Raw genomic sequence first — 20,159 nt, forward strand, 5'->3', positions numbered from 1 at the left:
TTTGTCAAACTCACAGACAAAACACAAAGATTGAACTATAATGCAAACTACAGTTTTTTAATTACTAATAATGTACCAATATTGGTTTAATTGTAACAAGTCTACATAAATGCAAAATGTTAATAACAGGGAAAACTGAGGAGGAGGGGAGTATGTATGAGAACACTGTACTTTCCACTGATTTTTCTACACAACTAAAACTGCAAAATAAAGTCTATTACACATGAAAAGAGGCTCAACATCACTCATCATCAGGGAAATACAAATCAAAACTACAATGAGTTACCACTTCACACCTATCAGCATGGCTAAAATCAAAAACACAAGAAACAACAGGTGTTGGTGAAAGTGTGAAGAAAAAGGAACCCTCTTGCACTGTTGGTGAGAATGCAAAATGCATTCATGCAGTTACTCTGGAAAACAGTATGAAGGGTCCTCAAAAAGTTAAAAAAAAGAACTACTTTATGGTCCAGTAATTGCATTACTGGATAGTTACCCAAAATATATAAAAACATTAATTCAAAGGGATACATGGACCCCTATGTTTATAAGCAGCTTTATTTACAATAGCCAAACTATTGAAGCAACCCAAGTGTCCATTTATAGATGAATGGATAAAGATGTGATATGTATACACAATGGAATATTATTCAGCCATAAAAAAATGGAATCTTGCCATTTGCGATGACATGTATAGAGCTAGAGTATAATGCTAAGCAAAATCAGTCACAGAAAGACAAATCCCATATGATTTCACTCATATGTGGAATTTAAAAAAAAATGAGCAAAGGAAAAAAAAAAGCAAGTGTAAGCGAGAAGCACAAACCAAGAAACATACTTTCAACTACTTTGTCAAAGATTAACTACGTATGTGTAGGTTTATTTCTGAGCTCCCTATATTCTGTTCCATTGATCTATGTATCTTTTTTTAATGCCAATACCATACTGTTTTGATTACTATAGTTTGTAATAGAATTTGAAACCTGAGAATGTGAAGCTTCTAGCTTTGTTCTTTTTCAAGATTGCTTTGGCTATTCAGTTTTTCGTGGTTCCATACAAATTTTAGGATTATTTTCTATTTCTTTAAAAAATACCAATGAAACTTTTAGAGGGATTATACTAAATTTGTAGGTTACTTTGGGTAGTATGGACATTTAAACAATACTGATTTCTTCCAATCCATGAGCACAGAAAGAGTATCATTCCATTTGTGTCATCTTCAACTTCTTTCATTATTGTCTTGCAATTTTCAATATAGAGTCTTTCACCTTGTGGTTAAATGTATTCCTAGGATTTTGTCCTTTCTAATGCAATTGTAAATGAGACTGCTTTCTTTATTTCTCTTTCTGATAGTTCATTATTGACATACAGAAATGCAATTGATTTTTGTGTATTGATTTGCATATCCTGCAACTTTACTGAATTCATTTGTTCCAAAAGTTTTCTCGATGGAATCTTTTTTTTTTTTTTTTTTAATGTTTTTTATTTATTCTTGAGAGAGCTAGAGAGAGAGAGAGATCCAGGAGGGAAGGGCAGAGATAGAGAGGGAGACACAGAATCTGAAACAGGCTCCAGGCTCTGAGCTGTCAGCACAGAGCCCAACGCAGGGCTTGATTGAACTCAGGAACCGTGAGATCATGACCTGAGCCAAAGTCGAACACTTAACCAATTGAGCCACTCAGGAGCCCCTCTACACATAATTTTAAAAGCAAAATCAACAAGACCGTTCCACACGAAACTTTGTAGTCTCTAAAAATTCAATTCAATTAAAAAATTTTACTAGTCATACCTACACACTTAGGAAAGTAGCATTAAGCATACCTACACACTTAGGAAAGTAGCACTATCCTTATAAGGACTGGTATGGTAATTATGAAAATGTGTCTCTTAGATCTCCCACTATAGGGAGCATCATTGATCAACGGCCCAGGTGCTGAGCTTTCAAAGCCATTCCCTTGTTCAGGCCATACCAAGCTACCCATGTGCTGTTTCCAGAAACTGAGCATAGCAGATGTATTTAATGGAGATCTTTTCCCAGGAGACAATGGATTCCTCTGATAGTCAACCTTGGGCTAAGACTTCCCCCCACCGGTTTTGCTAGAATTTCTTTAGAGCTGCATGGCAGTGTAAGATTTTTCCTACCTGCTGTCTTTCCTGCTCCCCAGAGGTTAAGACCTGATTTCTAGCTTCCCTTGATAACAAGTTTCTATGACCCAAAGAACATAGCTCCATATGGCATAAGTAAACTTCTTTTCAAGTTGCCTGTCAGTTTTATCAGGAAATAGATTTTCCACAAATGACTTAAAAGAGTTACATAAATACAATTAGGTGCCTCAAAATAAGACTACCCAATTTAATAGAAAGTAAAACAAACAGGTAAAAATCCAAAGTGAATAGCCATTTGTAGTAATTCAAATGCCTAAAAACAACTCAGTTATAAGGAGTTTTAGAATTCAGAAAATGTGGGGCACCTGGGTGGCTCAGTCAATTAAGCATACAACTCCTCATCTTGGCTCAGTTCATAATCTCATGGTTTAGTTCATGAGTTTGTGAGTCCTGCATTGGGCTCTGCACGGAGCATGGATCCTGCTTCGGGTTCTGTCTCTCCCTCTCTCTGCCCCTTCCAAGCCTGCAGTCTCTCTCCCTCTCTCAAAATAAATAAATAAACTTTAAAAATAAATAAAATTCAGAAAATGGTCTCATAATACATTGTTTCATTTGATTTATACAACATTGAAGGGAAAAAAAAGGAACACAATAATGACTTCTTTTCTGTGCCAAACAGTGAGCTGGGGCATTGCTGTAGTAGCATTCTCATTTCATAGATGATGAAACTGAGACTCAAAAAGTTAATAAATATACTCTAGTTTACAAAACTACTAATGTAAACAACAAGGTCTTCTTTCTTCTATGGTGTCTCCACAACATCATGCAGAGAATAATCATATCTTCAAGGATCAAACCAGGCATTATTTCTCCTCACTCTCGAAAATGGTATATATTACAAGTAGGGCTCTATTCACTCTCTATTCACAATAGAACAACAGTGACACTTCACACCTCCACTCCCATATCTAACCACAGAACAAGTGAAACCAAGCAGGAGACCTGAAACCTATGACTTAGTTCAAAGGGAGAAATGAAATTAATAGTTTATGAAGCTAAGATCATTAATTAATTAAAAATGCAACTAACCAATTTTCAAATTAGAAAAGCTGGCCTCAACAAGTGTCGGTAGCTTTTGGGATTGATTAATCTTCTCTCTGCTCTAATATCAAAGGTCTCCTACATAAGGTACCTAGCTGGACTTTACCTCTACAAAACCACAAGAGCATTTTCTATAACAAGTACTTCTAAACTGGCTAAGTGAAGTAATTTAATTTCTGTTAAAGTAATTTGTCACAGAATGGTCACAGGGTCCCCGGGGAAAAAGCATTCAAACTGCAGGTAAAACATTACTGAAATGAAGATTATTCCAGAAATTCCTAATAGAAAAGCTCAGTGTCTTAGATATAGTTTACATGACTGCTGATGCAGGGTAATTCCTCTTGATTTTCTTTTTGTCTCTGACCGTTTTCTCTCTCCTTGTTTTTTCACCAAAACAAACTGCCTCTCACTGATACTAGCAGGTTCAACAGGTTGGTTTATTTGACTGGGCAAGGAGAAGACTTCAAACTCTTTCTGGAAATATCTAATTATTTAATATAATCCTAGGCAGCAGCTACGTAAACCACAGATGTGAAACTACAGAATTTTAAGTTGTCAGAAAAATTCGTAGTATATATATTATAATAATCAAGAGAAATGAATTGGTCAATGTATCAAATTTTATTTTTTTTAAAACAGTTAACATTTAGCAAGAAGAACAAATACTTAAGTTTCACAAAGGAAAGGTGATACAGTGGAATGAAATGAACTTACCACTTTTTAGCATGTAAGAGAAAAAATTAAAATAAAAACAAAAACAAAACCATACAATAGCAATAAAAGCAATAAGTACTTAGGAACAAACTTAGTAAGAAATGTCAAAAGTCTATATAAATAAAACTCCTGAAAGACACAAACGTATATTTGATCAAATAGATATCTCTTATTCCTCGATAAGATAATTCAACATCACAAAAAGGTTAGTTCTCCCTAAGTTAATGAGTTAATGAAATTTCAATTAAGAGTATCAGCAACCTATTTTAAATCGAGTTAGCCAAATTTATGTCAAAGTTCATATGGAAAAATAAACATTCAAGAAAAGCTAGGAGAAAAAAAAAAAGCCTCAAGAGTGGATTACCTCAACCAGACATTAAACATACTATAATGTGGTACTGACACAGGAACATGCATGCAAATGACCTACTGGAACAGAACAGAAAGTCCAGAAACAGACCAAGTACACGTGGAAATTTAGCATGTAATAACCATAGCATCTCAAATCACTGGAGAAAAGATCGGCCTTTTAATAAACTGTACTGAACAACTAACCGGTTAATGATTGAGAAAGGATAAAATTACAGGGTGCCTGGGTGGCTCAGTTGGTTAGGCATCCAACTTTGGCTCAGGCCATGATCTAACAGCTTGTAGGTGTGAGCCCCACGTTGGGCTCTGTGCTGACAGCTCAGAGCCTGGAGCCTGCTTTGGATTCTGTGTCTCCCTCTCTCTCTGCCTCTCTCCTCCTCTCTCTCTCTCACAAAATACATAAACGTAATAAAAAAAATTTTTTTTAAAGAAAGGATAAAATTCTATCAGTAACTCATACCATACAGAGGCATAAACACCATAAACAAGAATAAACTTCAAACAGATCAGGGAATTTAAATGTAAAAAGTGAAATCTTGTAACTACCAAAAGAAAATATGGTTGAATTTCTCTTCAACCTGGGGAAAAGGCTTTTTATAAGGAAAGGCTTTATAAGGAAAAGGCTTTCTAATCATAAATTAAAATCCATATATGGGGCGCCTGGGTGGCTCAGTCGGTTAAGTGTCCAACTTCGGCTCAGGTCATGATCTCACGGTCAGTGAGTTCGAGCCCCACGTTGGGCTCCATGCCGACAGCTCAGAGCCTGGAGCCCGTTTCAGATTCTGTGTCTCCCTCTCTCTCTGCCCCTCCCCTGTTCATGCTCTGTGTCTCTCTCTGTCTCAAAAATAAATAAACGTTAAAAAAATTTTTTTTTTTTTTTAAATCCACATATGATAAAAGAAAAGAACAATAAATTCGACTGTATGGGGTAGTGGGAGACTTTCATATGGTAAAAAAACAGAATACACGAGGTAAAAATACTCAATATATCACAGATAAAGAATAAATCCGTAATAAAGAACTCTTCAGAGTTGAGAGGAAAAGACCAAAAACTCATTTAAAAAATGGACAAAAAGAAAAAAGAACAATTTACACATACAAAAACAAAACAGACCTTAAACAGATGGAAAGATGTTGAACTACATTCATAATAATGAGATTATAAATTAAAACTACAATGAGCTACCATTTCTCACATATCAGATTGGCAAAAATTGAAAAACTTAGGCAAGGCAAGTTGTCCATGCTAAGGGGAAATAGGCACTCAAATGACCAAAGAGGATGCAAACTGATTCAACCATTATGGAGGGGAATTTAACAATATCAAACAAAATTACCTAAGTGTTTATGCTTTGACTCAGCAGTCTACCTCTCTTAATTTACTCTGAAGATACACATCTAATTAAAAAAAATATATGAGAGAAGGTTTTTCATAGCAGCACTCTTGGAGATAAAAAAAATACTGAAAAGAAATGAAATATCCATACATACAAGAATGATTGAATCAACTCTGGCATACTATGCAGCTAGATGAGAAAAATCTCTGAAATGATATGCAATGGTTTCTAAGAACTATATCAAGAGAAAAGGCAAAGTACAAAAGAGCTCCCTTAATAAATTACCTTTTATGTAAAAAAGAAGCCAAGAAAATTACACTTAATTGCTCACTTGTGCAAAAGAAACCCAGAAAAAATGAACCAAAACATAATGAGACTGGCTAGCTACAGGAAGCGAGTAGAAACAAAATACAGGGAATAGAGAAGAAATGGCACTTGTATATTTCTGATCTTTGGAACCATGTTAGTGTGTTTCACAGATAGAAAATATAATTTTTTAAAAAGTAAAAAAAACAAAACAAAACAAAAAAAAAAAAAAAAACCAGGGTTAAAGTTCTAAGAAGGGATACATTCAGAAACAAATGAACCAAACTATTTCAAATGAATAAATAAACCACGCTAAAGGGAAAATTTTTAATTTAAAAAAAAAAAGCAAAAATACAAACACAAATACTTTCTAAATAGAATATATGGTTCTGATGCAGTGATGATAAAATGTTTAACAAAGCACTCTGGAGTCAGAATGCTTGATTCAAATACTTGCCCAATTTTCTACTTGCTAATAACTGTGTGGCCCTGGACAAGTTAATTTATAATCTCTGTGCGTAAGTTTTCTTAGCCAAATAACAACAGTACCAATCTCACAGTACTAATGATAAGGCTCAAATAAAACTAATTATGTAAAAAGCTTAGGAGATCACTGGGTATATAACAAGAATTTGTTAAGTATTTGCTATCATCAATACTAATCCAAAACAAAAAACAAAAAACCAACCCACTGATTTTGCGGGTTTCCAGGAGATACATATAATAAAAATGGAGTCCCTGTCATGAAAAAATTTGGAATTTCCTAGTTTAGGGACAATAAGTGTTCAAGGAATTTAGAACAAAATCCATATGGCTGGCCGGAATCATCTGAGAAATTTCATAAAGGACAGGACTTAGATTAGCAAGAGAACGGGAGTGACAGAAAGGAAGCTAAATAAAAACCAATATATATTTCACGGACAGTAGCATAAAAGGTTTGGAAAGCTGAGTATTTGGAGATAAGACTACAGAAGTCCCTGAACACACTACTGAACTGGGCAGGCTTTATTTTCTAGACTATGAGGAACCACAGAAGAATTGTGTGTAGGAGAAATAATATGATCAACCTTAAGTGTGGGATTATTCTTGTGGTGGCATGCAGAAGATCAGAGGTAGAGTCTTACTCGTAGGTAAGTCAAATAATGGCAAGGGCCTGACTAGATACTAGTGATGAGAAAAGGAAAGAAGGCACAAATCATCAAGGCAGTAAAGAAAAGAAAAAAAATCAATGCAGGGTGACAAGTGGATATGAGATATGAGAGAACAGAAAAGTCTGAATGACAAAGCGAATGACATCATTAGAAGGAAAAAGGAAAAAGGAAAAAGCAAAAAGGAATGGGAAGCAACAGAAAGGATTTCCACTGGGTCTCAAAAGTCAGATCAGAATTAGGCAAGAAGCCCTTGCAATGTGAGATACCAGATATCAATATCCAGTAGGCATTTGGCAACATGGGACTAGTACTTAGGAGAGAGAGTGAGTACTGAAGACAAAAGGTGTAACAATTTTTTTTTCCTAAAAAACCTCTTTAGAATGTTTGAGACACTCTAGAGCAATAAAGATAGTAGACTCTGTGCTGTTTCAGAGCAGTGATCATCTCTTATTTATTTTTATAGCCCTTCATGTTTGGCATACTTACTAGTACAGGGGAGACTCTCAGTAAGATGTTGCAGAGGTGGCAGAAGTAGAGAAGAGAACAGAGCTACATGGCTTGTTAATGGCAGAACATATGTTAGAGCCCAGATCTTTTGACTCTCTACACTATACCATAACATAGAGATGACCTTTCAACATTCATGCATAGGATCCCCTAAAGAGCCGGTGTAAGAAATTAAAATAAACTGTTTCTCAGAGTAGACTGAAGAAAGACATAAGAAAATAGCAAAGAAAAGTCAGTTGTTGGGGAAAAAAATGATAGTGTTGCATTACAGATTCAAAGGAAATTTTAAGAAAGGAGGCATAGTCAATAGTCAAATGATCAAACACTACAGGTACTGTTTCTCTGGTCTCCTACACCAATGAGACCCTAGGCAAGGAGAGGTCACTTTTTAAAAGTATAAATTAAGAATTTTAATCTACCTTTCACAGCATTTTAAAATCATGTATCACTTAAGGCAGTGGTTCAAAAATAATATTGCAATCTTTAGTAACTTTTATCTCTACAAAATACACAAGAGAAAATACCGTGTCTACAATAAATCTGCACAGTAAATGAAATTTGAAGCAAAAAGAAATGATTAGAAAAAATACTCATTCACATCAACTGACAGCAACAAAATGCATGAAATACCAAAGGTCTTACCTTAAATCTCTTGTCTTGCAATACTTTCTTGATGGCAACCAGTTCTCCTGAATCACAAAGTTTGGCTTGATATACCACACCAAATGACCCATTTCCAATCACTTTAGTGTCTGTATAGCTGACTTCTTGTGGCCTATCAGGACCCTGCCCAGGAGTTGCCACCACTGTGGTTACCTTGCTGCCATCTTTGTCTCCTAAAAGAAACAAGAGACAGAAAAATGAGAACTGTAAAGAATTAAACAGAGAAAATTGCTGAAGTACACAATAGTTTACATAGTAAACTATGTTTTTTACTACAAATCATTTTTAAATGCTCACAATCACCCCATGAAGTATATAATACTGTTTCCATACAAAACTAATGGAAATAATGTTAAATTTGCTGAAGGTCAAAAGTCAAATGGTGGACCCTGGGTTTGAATCCCATCTGTTCTTTCTAAAGAAGGCCCTAGTTCTTTTCTGAAGGCTTCCTTATTTTACTTGAAAATAAATACTACTGAAAACATCTAAATATGTTGACTCTATTCAGACCATTCTGCCTTTAGGAAGGTAAGGCTTTGAGTTTTTCTTTCTCTGCATCTTACTTCTTTTTAAGAAAATCAACTATCTCTTAGAGAAAGGTCAAATGGGGAAAAGGAACATGGGAAAGAGTGTTAATTTGGAGTAAGAAAAGAAAAACCAAACCCATTCTGAACTGAGTGAGCCTCATTCATAAGTAGCTCACTGGTTCTGTGGTCTCTGCCCACTCAATAGCTCTTGCCTTATCTTCTGTGCCTTCCCACCCTTCCCAGTAACAATCTAAAGACTCTTCAATTCAAGCTCAAGACCCACCTCTTATTGCCTAGGCAGAGTTCACAATCATCTTGGGTCTCTGAACTCTTAAACTATTCTAAACCATACTATGCTACCTAGAACCTGATTCTAAAGAGTTTTAAATTGTTCTTTTAGTGATTTCAGAACACACAGAGATTCTACTGAGTACAATCATTGGTAAGTAGCAAGTATGACTTGTGCTTCTCTCTTCCTGACAAATCTAAAACCAAATCTCAGTACATCCAAGTCCTTAGGCTCACTGACTAAACTGCACTTTTTCCGTTTGTTTCTTCTTCTACTCTTCCATTATATCAATTTGTATGATGCTAACTGAATTCATACTAACCTAATAAAAGAAAAAAAATGTAGTTTTTAACTCTAGATACCAAGCCAAGATTTTGAAGTATTCACTTGAACCTCACATATAAAAAATATATATATTAATCTCATTTTCCAATGGTTTGAGTGTTTTTCCCCAAAATAAAATTACCAGGTAAATGAATATCCAAATGTTAGTGGCACATTTAACCAATATGTATAGCCATTTTAGTTCACAAAGGTACTAATATAGACAAAAAAAAAAAAAAAAAAACACAGTAAGTGATATCTGTGACTAATTAATGCTCCTGTTTATAAGGCAGCCTTCCTGACAGACACAAAAGCAATGAAGGATTCCTACATAAGATAGCAAGGTAAATTACAGGCAGTCTACATTATATATTATATCATGGCTAACTACCTTAAATATGTAGGGTTTTGGTTCTAAGGTATAACGCCCAACAGATATGACAGCACAAATCTAACACCACTTGTAGAAAGGTAACTCAAATCTTGTCAACACCAACATTTTTATTCACAACAGTATTATATGTACTTTAAATACATGCAAATCCCAGCACAAGTCAATACATATACAGTAGTTCTCAATGCTTTCAAATGATCCCTTCACATTTCACTTCCTAGTAAAATAAGTCTAATATATTTGCAAAACCCAGTTTAATCAAATCTCAATTCTAAATCATCATGCTCAATTCCCCCAAATATTCCATATCACTTTCACTTCTGAGCATGTTAACTACAACTTTTCAGGTTGACTATAAACCTTAATGTAAGTTATTTTCTTCTTCATTTGTAAAATAGATCTTTACCTATCTTTACTTGAAATATTCCTCTAAAGACAGAATCACAGTCTTCTGACCTTAAACTCAAAATGAAGAGATCTAGAAGGTTAGATTCAGGAAAGATTAAAATTCAAGGTACTGAACACATTTTCTTACAATCCAATTGTCCAAAGAAAATAAAAAACAATTGATTTCAAACAGTCCAACCAACTCTTCCCTAGATCATCCAAGTCAAAACCGTATCACCAAAAACTATATATTTCAAGGACTATGAATAATTTCACTGAACAGGTTGCTTGCAAAATCTCACACATCTAATCCACAAAACAAAGCATCATTATTTTTCAAATAAATTAACAGATTTTAAGAATGGCTGTTGCATTCCACAACTTTAACTGAAAACAAAAGCTGTCTGAGGCATAAACAAAAATTATGCTTTTCTACTGTATAACCATATTTCAATAAAGAAAACAGTAGCCACAGTTTTGTACTTGCTTTCAGTAGAGAACTTAAAACAATATAAGCATGTGTAATGACTTTCCTTACTTGCCTCTTTAGGTTGCATTTCTCCACATTTCAGAAAAACGGTTTGCTTCAGGGTTTCAAGAATCAGCTATGAAAGATATCCATCAGAACCCTGGGATTTTTTTTTTTTTTTTTTTTTTTTTTTTTAGCTTCATTTTAGAGACAGAGAGAGAGTGTGAGAGTGCGCACACGCGTGAGTGGGGGAGGAGCAGAGAGACAGGTAGACACAGAATCCAAAGCAGGCTCCTCCAGGCTCTGAGCTGTCAGCACAGAGCCCGAAGTGGGGCTCAAACTCATAAATTATGAGATCATGACCAGAACTGAAGTCAGATGCCCAACTACTGAGCCACCCAGGTGCCCCAGAACCCTGGGATTTAAAATCTCTTCAAATCAACTATTAGGCCTGGGTAATGCCTAACACCTAATCGTGCTTTTTCTCATATGCAAATTATAATGCATAAATGAAGTAATTCTGCAAAAATATTAAAGCACGGTAGAAAGATAGATAGGTACTACAGATGCTATCACTGGAAGAGACTTTTAAGTCTTAAGGCCTCTTAGTGTTAAATTGTGATTGGATATGGACAAGGACCAATCCTTTCACCTTCTTGTATATCTAGTTAAAAAAACAAAAACAAAAACAAAAACAAAAACAAAAACGACTTACTATCTCAGCAGAAATTAAAGATTCACTCTTATTCTCTTTCGAGCAGTTACAGAAAATGCTGAGAACTCTTATGGGCTACATTCTCTACTAATATGAAATCTCTAAGTATAACACGAATGATGGTTCTCAGGCTTTCTACCTCGAGCATTCTGGAATTTTTATTCAGAATGCTTCATCGGAGATCCGAAATAGCAGAGCTGTAAAAAATGGCAAGATAATACTGGGGATGACTTGGCATGAGCATTAGGAGCACATGGGGCAGTCAGCAGCTAATGTGCCAAGGAAAAGCATGCCACCATTTGGCATTGTAATTTGCCGACTTAGCAATAAAATAGCTGTATAAAATTTCACTGTATATCCATCCAATTCATTGTTTTATCTACTCTAATACTTACAATAAATGTAGGGATACATTATAATGTTTACTATGCAAATGCGGAAAGTAAAACTAAGAGATGAAAGCTTTGAGTAGCAAGAATTCTTCCCTGGCCTTATACTGTCTCTGCTATATTTTACAACCTTCCTACTACAGCTGAAAGACTTTAACTTCATATACTATTGCCTCCCCCCACCCCCCCCCCCCCCCGCAAGAAGCAGATGTTTCTGAAAATATAAAAAGATCAGCTCCAAACTAGTAAGAAATAAAAGAATAAATGATAATCTGTTACAGATTTCAGGCCTCAATCATTCACTTATTAATAGCTAAAGAGCTATTTTCCAAAATACTTTGGTAACCTTCAATTTCAAAACTTATCCCAAAGCAAAAGCACATGGAAAACAAAAATGTAAAATAATCGATTCAGTGATGTTCAAACAATTTAACATTTGCTACCAGAAATTGTATAATTTTCAATCTTAGCAACAGAGCATTATAAAGCACTGCTACCAAGAGGCCAAAATCCTGATGAAAAACTGGAAAGCAATAAATCTCCCTCATTAAAAAAAAAAAAAAAGTCACCACTCTGCCCAATGCTAAATTTCTCAGAATGCATGGCATAGTGAGTCTCATACCAATTACAACAAAACTAGTCTCCAAAAATGCAGTACAACAACAGAACAGTGGGAACAGCTTAGCTCCAGGAGGCTTTGTCTCCTGCCAGAGGACTCCTGGGATCCTGTATTACAATTAAAATTCACTCAGGAGGTATAAACTTCCATATATCATAATTAGAAAATAGAATTAAATCCCCTACTCTTTACCACAATAAATAAATCTTAAATATATAAACCACAATAGACTCCTTATAAAGCAATGGAAAGATGATATACAAGAGAATAACCACTTTCTATTGAAGGCTGTTATATATATAGAATACAATTTTTTAAAAGCCTTAGGCATATCCTAAAATAATATGTGTGACCTAGTATCCAACCTCTCAAACATAGGTTTGTACCTTGTAAACAACACCTCATGGTTACATTTTTTTAAGCATCCAAGTGTGGAGTGAGCATCCCAAACCGAAAGGCCACTTCAAGCATGTTTAAATATTTAGGAGGTATCTGACACTGACATTCTAATTTTATATGAATGATAAATCTCATTCATACTTTAGCCATTTGATTTGATGTTTCTTAAGATTTAATTTTTTTTAATGTTTATTTATTTTTGAGAGGGGAGGTGCAAGGGAAGGGCAGAGAGACAGAGAGGGAGACACAGAATCCTAACCAGGCTCCAGGCTCCCACTGGGAGCTCAAACCCCATGAACCATGAGATCAAGACCTGAGGCAAAGTCGGACGATTGAGCCACCCAGACGCCCCATGATGTTTCATAAGATTTAGAGCTGAGGAAAAGCAACAACTACACTTTCTGTGAGGCTTATAGAGATGTGAACAAGTCATACTGAACAAAGTCAATGACTGTCTAACAATTTCCTTTAACTCAAAAATAACCTCTCTCTACAGAAATAACAAAGTTAAAAGTCTGTAACAAAATCCCAGAGAAACCAGCATACTACTTGTGACAAGGAAGGTATGAAGTATTGTTAAGAATTTATTTTGTTTTAGGGCGCCTGGGTGGCTCAGTGGGTTAAGCGTCCGACTTCAGCTCAGGTCACGATCTCGCGGTCCGTGAGTTCCAGCCCCGCGTCGGGCTCTGGGCTGATGGCTCGGAGCCTAGAGCCTGCTTCCCATTCTGTGTCTCCCTCTCTCTCTGCCCCTCCCCCGTTCATGCTCTGTCTCTGTCTCAAAAATAAATAAACATTAAAAAAAAAATTTTTTTTTTAAAGAATTTATTGTTTTGTTTTGTTTTATCTAACAACAGTACTAGTAAGGTAAACACACTGCCTATGCTTCTCCATCCCGAAGAGAAGTAACAGCTATTTTTACATATGTTTAACAATAACATGGCAAAACTCTATCAAAAAATATTATATAAATTACTCAAAAGAATCAAAACGAACATCAATTTCAGGCATGATTAAGATTGTCTGAAGTGGAAACACTGACTACTGTCAAACTTTCAAGTTTTGATCTCAAAGTTCAAATACTTTTTGTCCTAAGTAACTCGCTAAGGAACATCTATTAAGGCAAGATGTTCACAAAATATGAAAACTTGTTTAAAAACATGAAAAAAGCATAAAAATAAGCAAAAGAAATAAAAAGGAACTGAGGTCCACAGAATCAGAGGTGAGCAAATTCAAAAATAAACTTGTCGTGAAATAGGGACTCGACTCTATGATGTGGAAGCTCTAGCTAGAGTGCATCTGCTCACAACCCCAGAGCAAAACTATGAAGAAAGAAAGGAACGCCAATCAAGCACTTCAATCAAGCACTTCAATCAGCCAGATCAACCCCAATGGCCAAGAGCATGATATAAATTTTAAGGCAATTTCTATGAAACCTTGATATGCTAAAAATCTTTCCAGCAGAGACATTTCCCTGAGACATCATTCATTTCCACATGATTCTATCTAGAGGACTGAGAAAAATAAAACAAAAGAATTGCTATCATTTCCTTTGAAGACAGAGTAAACAAAAGGAGAGGCAGGGAAAACAAAACGGACAGATGTTACACATGGGCTGGCTTTGGACATGTTTCCCTATATATCACTTCTAGAAATAGAAAGGAAAAACAGGGTGGCGGAGGATAAAGAAGAGACAGAAGACTCCAAAGTCCCTGGCAGCATAGTAATACATTTTTAATCAAAGGAATATACCATGTAAATGGGATTAACAAGCATCAATTCTGAAAAACCCTAAAACTCCCCTTAAGAAAAAAAATTTGATCAAGTTTTTTGCTAGAGATACATTGTATTATATGGACTCCGAAGTCATATCAAGGTCTGAAATACATATTCTACCACTTAGTATCTATAAAATGGAGATAGCTGCTACTTCCTTCGTAAGTCTGCTATGATGATTAATAGGTTAAAAATTTTTTTAAGTGCATGCCCCACAGAGGGTGCTCAACAAATTACAGTTTCTCTGACCTTTGAATTATTGGCAGTGGAAATGAAAAAAAAAAAAAAAAAAAAAATCTTTTGCCCTGCTATGCTCTTTTAACATGTGGTATATGCTCTTCTACAGTGCTTATCACAATGTTCTATAATTATTAAGAGTCTGAGCCCCTCACTTGACTAAGGAGTTCTTAGGAAAGCCAGACATTATCTGAATCATATACCTTTCTCTAGCGCTTATTAACACAGGGTTTGGCACAAGGCAGGTGCTCAGCAAAGGTCTGCTGTTGAATTTCTGTAGAATTACTCCAGCACAATTGTCAGGATTTGGGAACGGACTACTTTGTGTTAAACTTTAAGCAGTGCTTTTGCTTCTTCTTATGCTTACCATTGATCAGATACAACTCCCTAGGTACAAATGGTCTTACCATTTGTATGGTGGGTTTATGAAGGGTTTACTGCAAATATGGTGATAACATGCAGCCAAACAAATGACCCAATGCGCCACATTTGTATTTATTTATAGGTAGGAGAATCAGTCTGTTTCATATCTCTTTTCCAAATAATTCTGGTTTCTTTGAGGCATTAATATGCAGCAATGGATAAGAACTGGGCAGGGGACACCTCTTGAGGTCTTAAATTCAATTTGTATCAGTCTATATGCAAGTATATTCTTTGAGTACCATTTTACAGTTTGTAAGAACCTCTCACAGAAGACAGAGGAATTACCTGGGAGAGTTTACTGAAAATAGAATGTCACCCCTAAAGAGACTCAGTAGGTCTGCAATGCAGCTCAGAAAATTGCATTTTTAATAAGTACTCCTTCTAATTCTTAATGCAGTTCCAATGACCGTACTTTGAGAAAGAACTATAATACTATTGAAACCCTACAACAACCTTGTGACATACCCACGATAATCATTTAACAACTGGAAGAAACTGGAGTACCTGGGTGGCTCAGTCCGACCTCAGCTCAGGTCACGATCTCATAGTTTGTGAGTTCCAGCCCAGGGTCAGGCTCTGTTCTGACAGCTCAGAGCCTGTAACCTGCATCGGATTCTGTGTCTCCCTCTCACTCTGCCCCTCCCCCTCTAATGCTCTGTCCCTCAAAAATGAATAAACGTTAAAAAAAAAAAAATTGGAAGAAACTAAGGTAACTGAAAAGGTTTCATAACTTACCCGAAGTAACTCCCTTGGTTGCACCCACAGGATTCAGAACTAAAACCTGTACCCTACAATGTTACTTTGCTTTAAATCCATGCTAAAAAACAACACAGGCGTTGAGGTCCCAAAATCAACTTTCTATTTTCAGCAGAACTGAAAATCTGAAATACTTTACAAAAGGTTCTGAGGTATCTATCGCCAAAAGTATGTATCTCAAAAGTTTTAACTCAAAATATCCATAGTCCTTTTGAACTAATTTTAATTGACTCAAAATGTTTCTCTTCTCTCAAAAACCTAATTTTACTTTAAACCAAACAAACCAAAAACCAGAATGAATCCTGCCAATTTTCAACAGCCTGAACTTAAATATTATTTTACTTTTGAACCATGACCTGGAATCAAGCATATTTTTCCTCTGACTCCAGTGAATTGGAATAAAATTAAACCAAACCCCAAATGAATAAATATTTCACTTGGTCTTAAACCCTCACTTGAAACAATATCAAGATGCATTTTAGAGACAGGTTTATTTTCCATGAAAGTCTAAAAGGCTTGCAGGATGTGTATAAGAACTTCAGCTTTTAGGAATTTACATTAGAATCTTTAAGTTTTAAATATATTTGTCTGTTTGATTTACAAACTGCCCAAATTTGGGGGAGGGAGATTGGAATAAGGGGTATATTTAAATTTTTCTTAATGATGAAGTTTATCATATGACAAAAATGAATATGTATATGGTACATGAGTAGAAAGAGTAAATGGAAAACACTTAGACAAAAGAAATAAATAATTACTTTACAAAACACACTCACTGATCCAGTGGTCACACTTCTGACAACTTGAGTCTTGAGCAGCAACAAGTCCAGAAGAAAGCCAGAAAACAAGCCCTAACAAAGCTGATATATTTTATTTTAGCCTTTAAGTGAGTGTAAAACTCACATCAACACTCTACATTTTTTTTAATGAACTAGGTCTTTTCTCAGCCTGCCAGATACCCCCATTATCCTCAATACTGCCTTCTGACAACTCAGATCCCTGCAATGTAACAGCGCACTGCCTTGCTTTCCCCTGAACTATGCACCGAAGTTATCCCCACCTGTAAATTCAAATTGCTTTTCCTACAGCAAAGTATACAAATTTACACACATCTTTACACACATTTTAAAGTGGAAGTTATAAAACTAAAATTTTCTGTTAAATTTCAAACACCAGTGCAGGAAAGAAGGCAGGATGGGATTTCTTTTCCCCCAGAAGACTTGCTTATTCTCAACTGGTCCAATATGCTTTGGATATTATCCAATCTATGAGGACAACAATCATGTTTATCACACGTTTATTGCTGTAGCCCCATGTTATGCTTTATGCACATAGGCTGTAAAATATTAATTTATTTATAAGTGAATGAATTCATCCAAGATTCCACTCTACTTTGGAAACCACTAAATGTCTAAAAGTCACTAAAGAAGGAACCTCTAACTACTCTTCTAAGATGACACAGGACTCTTATCAACACCTCTCAAAATGGTTGGGTCATTCAATAGAGAAGAAAATGCAAACACAAAATTCAGAGATTTGACAATCACCACACATGACCATCACTCATCATCATTACATAGTAACAAATTATGAATCACTTTACAGTTTATAAACATGTTTACACCCATTACTTCACTTTAGCCAGGCAATAGTCCTATGAGGGAGGTAGAATCAATACTAAATGGAGAAAAGAGAACTGAAGTTCAAAAGATAAGTAAAACTGCTCTAGCTTATACAGTAATATTGAAAATTACAACCCAGTTCCTCCAACTCCCAAGTTTAGTACACTTTCCAATACCAAAAATAGAAGGAAACAAATCAAGCCATCTACTTCTATTCCAAAATAGTCACAAAAATAACTGTCCAGTATAACCATACATTTTAAGTAAATGTCCTCACATTTTTTAATATGTACTGCAAAAATATCTTTTACTATAAAACTGCTTCATTTTGTCTGAGATATAAGGTTACCTGAGAGACAAATCATCTAAATTGAGTACAAGAAGAGTTGGAATTCTGAGGAAAATCAAATCAATGAACTGACAACAAACATTTAAGCACCTGAGCAAATGTATCAGAATACAAAGTAATAATCCACTGGTTAACACCTGCTACTTTTGCTGGGATACAAAGAGCATTTCCTGCTTTTTTTTAGACTGGTTTATTCTAAATAAGAAATAATGGGATCTGAAAAAGCAGGAAAGCATGATTTTTCTAATCAATAAACAGAAAAAGGAATGTGAAGACTAAATCTCTCTACATCACAATCTCCCGCCTACATTATTCTACTTTTCAGAAGTTTAAAGATAATAGAAGATAAAGAACAAGAAGAAAAAGAAGAATTCAATTTATTATTTTAAAAATACCCCACTGGGGCGCCTGAGTGGCTCAGTCGGTTAAGCATCTGATTCAGCTCAAGTCATGATCTCATGGTTTGTGGGTCTGAGCCCCGGGTCCGGCTCTGTGCTGACAGCTCCAAGCCTGCAGCCACTTTGAATTCTGTCCTCTCTCTCTCTGTGCCCCTTCCCGGCTTGTGCTCTCTTTCAAAAATAAATAAACATTTAAAAATTTTTTAAAAATACTCCAATGTATACAATTATTTGGGTGGTGGTTGCTGTTCCACATCATGAAAAACTCTGAAATATATGCATATATAAACATCAAAATAGCTCACTGTTCCTCATACCTAGTTCTAAACAGCTTCCAAAGATACTCAGGAGCACCTACTGACCAATACAAGGATGTCTAACCCAGCACACTTACCATCTTCTCTCTCCCCCAACAGGAATCCTCATATTGTTAACACTGTTCCCTCCCCTTAAGCCTGCATTATTCTTCTGTCAATTAAATCCACCTCAGGCAACATCCTAGGGTTTTCCATCATCTTTTTTTTTTTTTTTTCCTCTCAAATATTAGAGGAAAATCTTTCTCTCTCTTCCCTACTCTCTTCATTCCACTCAAGAGCTGGGGTGCAGTGGGGGGTGGGGGGGGGGTGGGGGTGGGGGGAGAAGGACAGGACCCCTTAACCACAGCTGGTAAGCAAAAGGATAGCACTTCTGCTCTACACCAGTCAAGAGAAAGTTAAAAGCCATGAGTTGAAAAGCCAATGCCATCAACCTATAAAGCTCCTGAAAGTAACCAGAAAGATCTGTCAGCATCACACAAGTCTCTATCTATTCCTTATCTCCCTCAAATTAAATCTTTTTATCAATCAACTACCAGCATTCAAGAGAATTTTTCAAAACTAGTTTTCAAAACTAGTTTCAAAATTAGGTTTTTTTAATAGTTTTGTTAAAGTAATACTCCTGCAATATTATTGTTTACTATTATTTTTCACTATAAATATGTAGCTCTCTGAGCTAATTACGGCTTAGGCTTTTGTAGAATAGCCTGCCTAGCACCTAGCCATTTTTATTTTACATACTTAACAAAACTTGTAAAGGAAAAATATGTTCTAATTTCCCCCAAAACAAGTGATGAACTTTTAGAATACAGTTTATTTACAGGTTAAGACTTTTCTGTATAATCTTGGTGGAAAATACACCTAAGATACTACATTTTAACTTAATAAACTGTTAAAGTAGAAATAAGGTAGGGTACCCCCTTAAGAGTTTTACAAGAATCTCACTAATGTGAAAAATAAAATAACCAGGTATAAATCCTATATTAATTCCATTTCTACAAGAGGCACCACACATTTTCAAATTAATTTTAGTTTACATTTACAACTATATGAGTAATGATGCTACATTTATAGCTAATAAGGAATATGCTTAAAAGAAAAATAAATTAAGTAACATTGTCCCACCTGATTCTAATTAGTTGGAATCAAATCCATATTGGGTTTTTATATGTGCCCCTCTTCCTCTTTCTAAAACTAGTTTAACATCCCCTAATACTCTCCCCATAAAAAAATGGACTTTAGAGAACCTAGCAATACCTTTCAAGTAGGACAAAGGACAAATCCTAGGCCCATGTCTCCACAGAAGAGTATTGACAGATCCACCGGGTAAATTCACAAAGCAGAGTCCATTTAGCATTTCTCTCTACAAGGCTCTGCTAGAAGGGATGCTAACTGTACCATTGGAATGACACAGTCCTACACTCACAGTGGGACTATAGTAAGTTTTGGTTCTGTCACTGCCTAAGATGTATGGCTAATCCTTTTGCCAGGGGATCAGAGAAGCATATGCTGGATACTCCC

At 35.5% G+C, this 20,159-nt stretch overlaps 1 protein-coding gene across 3 annotated transcripts in view; it reads right to left on the bottom strand.

The window, feature by feature from the left end:
* Positions 1 to 20,159, bottom strand: part of GSK3B (glycogen synthase kinase 3 beta) — a 197,383-nt gene that overhangs the window by 123,984 nt on the left and 53,240 nt on the right. For all 3 annotated transcript variants that reach the window (XM_060639879.3, XM_060639881.3, XM_060639880.3), the window contains exon 2: positions 8,234 to 8,427. In XM_060639879.3, the coding sequence (XP_060495862.1) occupies positions 8,234 to 8,427 (194 nt within the window). The remainder of the gene's footprint in view (positions 1 to 8,233; positions 8,428 to 20,159) is intronic.

The sequence above is a fragment of the Panthera onca genome, chromosome C2 (assembly GCF_046562875.1).
Source record: "Panthera onca isolate mPanOnc1 chromosome C2, mPanOnc1 haplotype 2, whole genome shotgun sequence".
NCBI lineage: Eukaryota > Metazoa > Chordata > Mammalia > Carnivora > Felidae > Panthera > Panthera onca.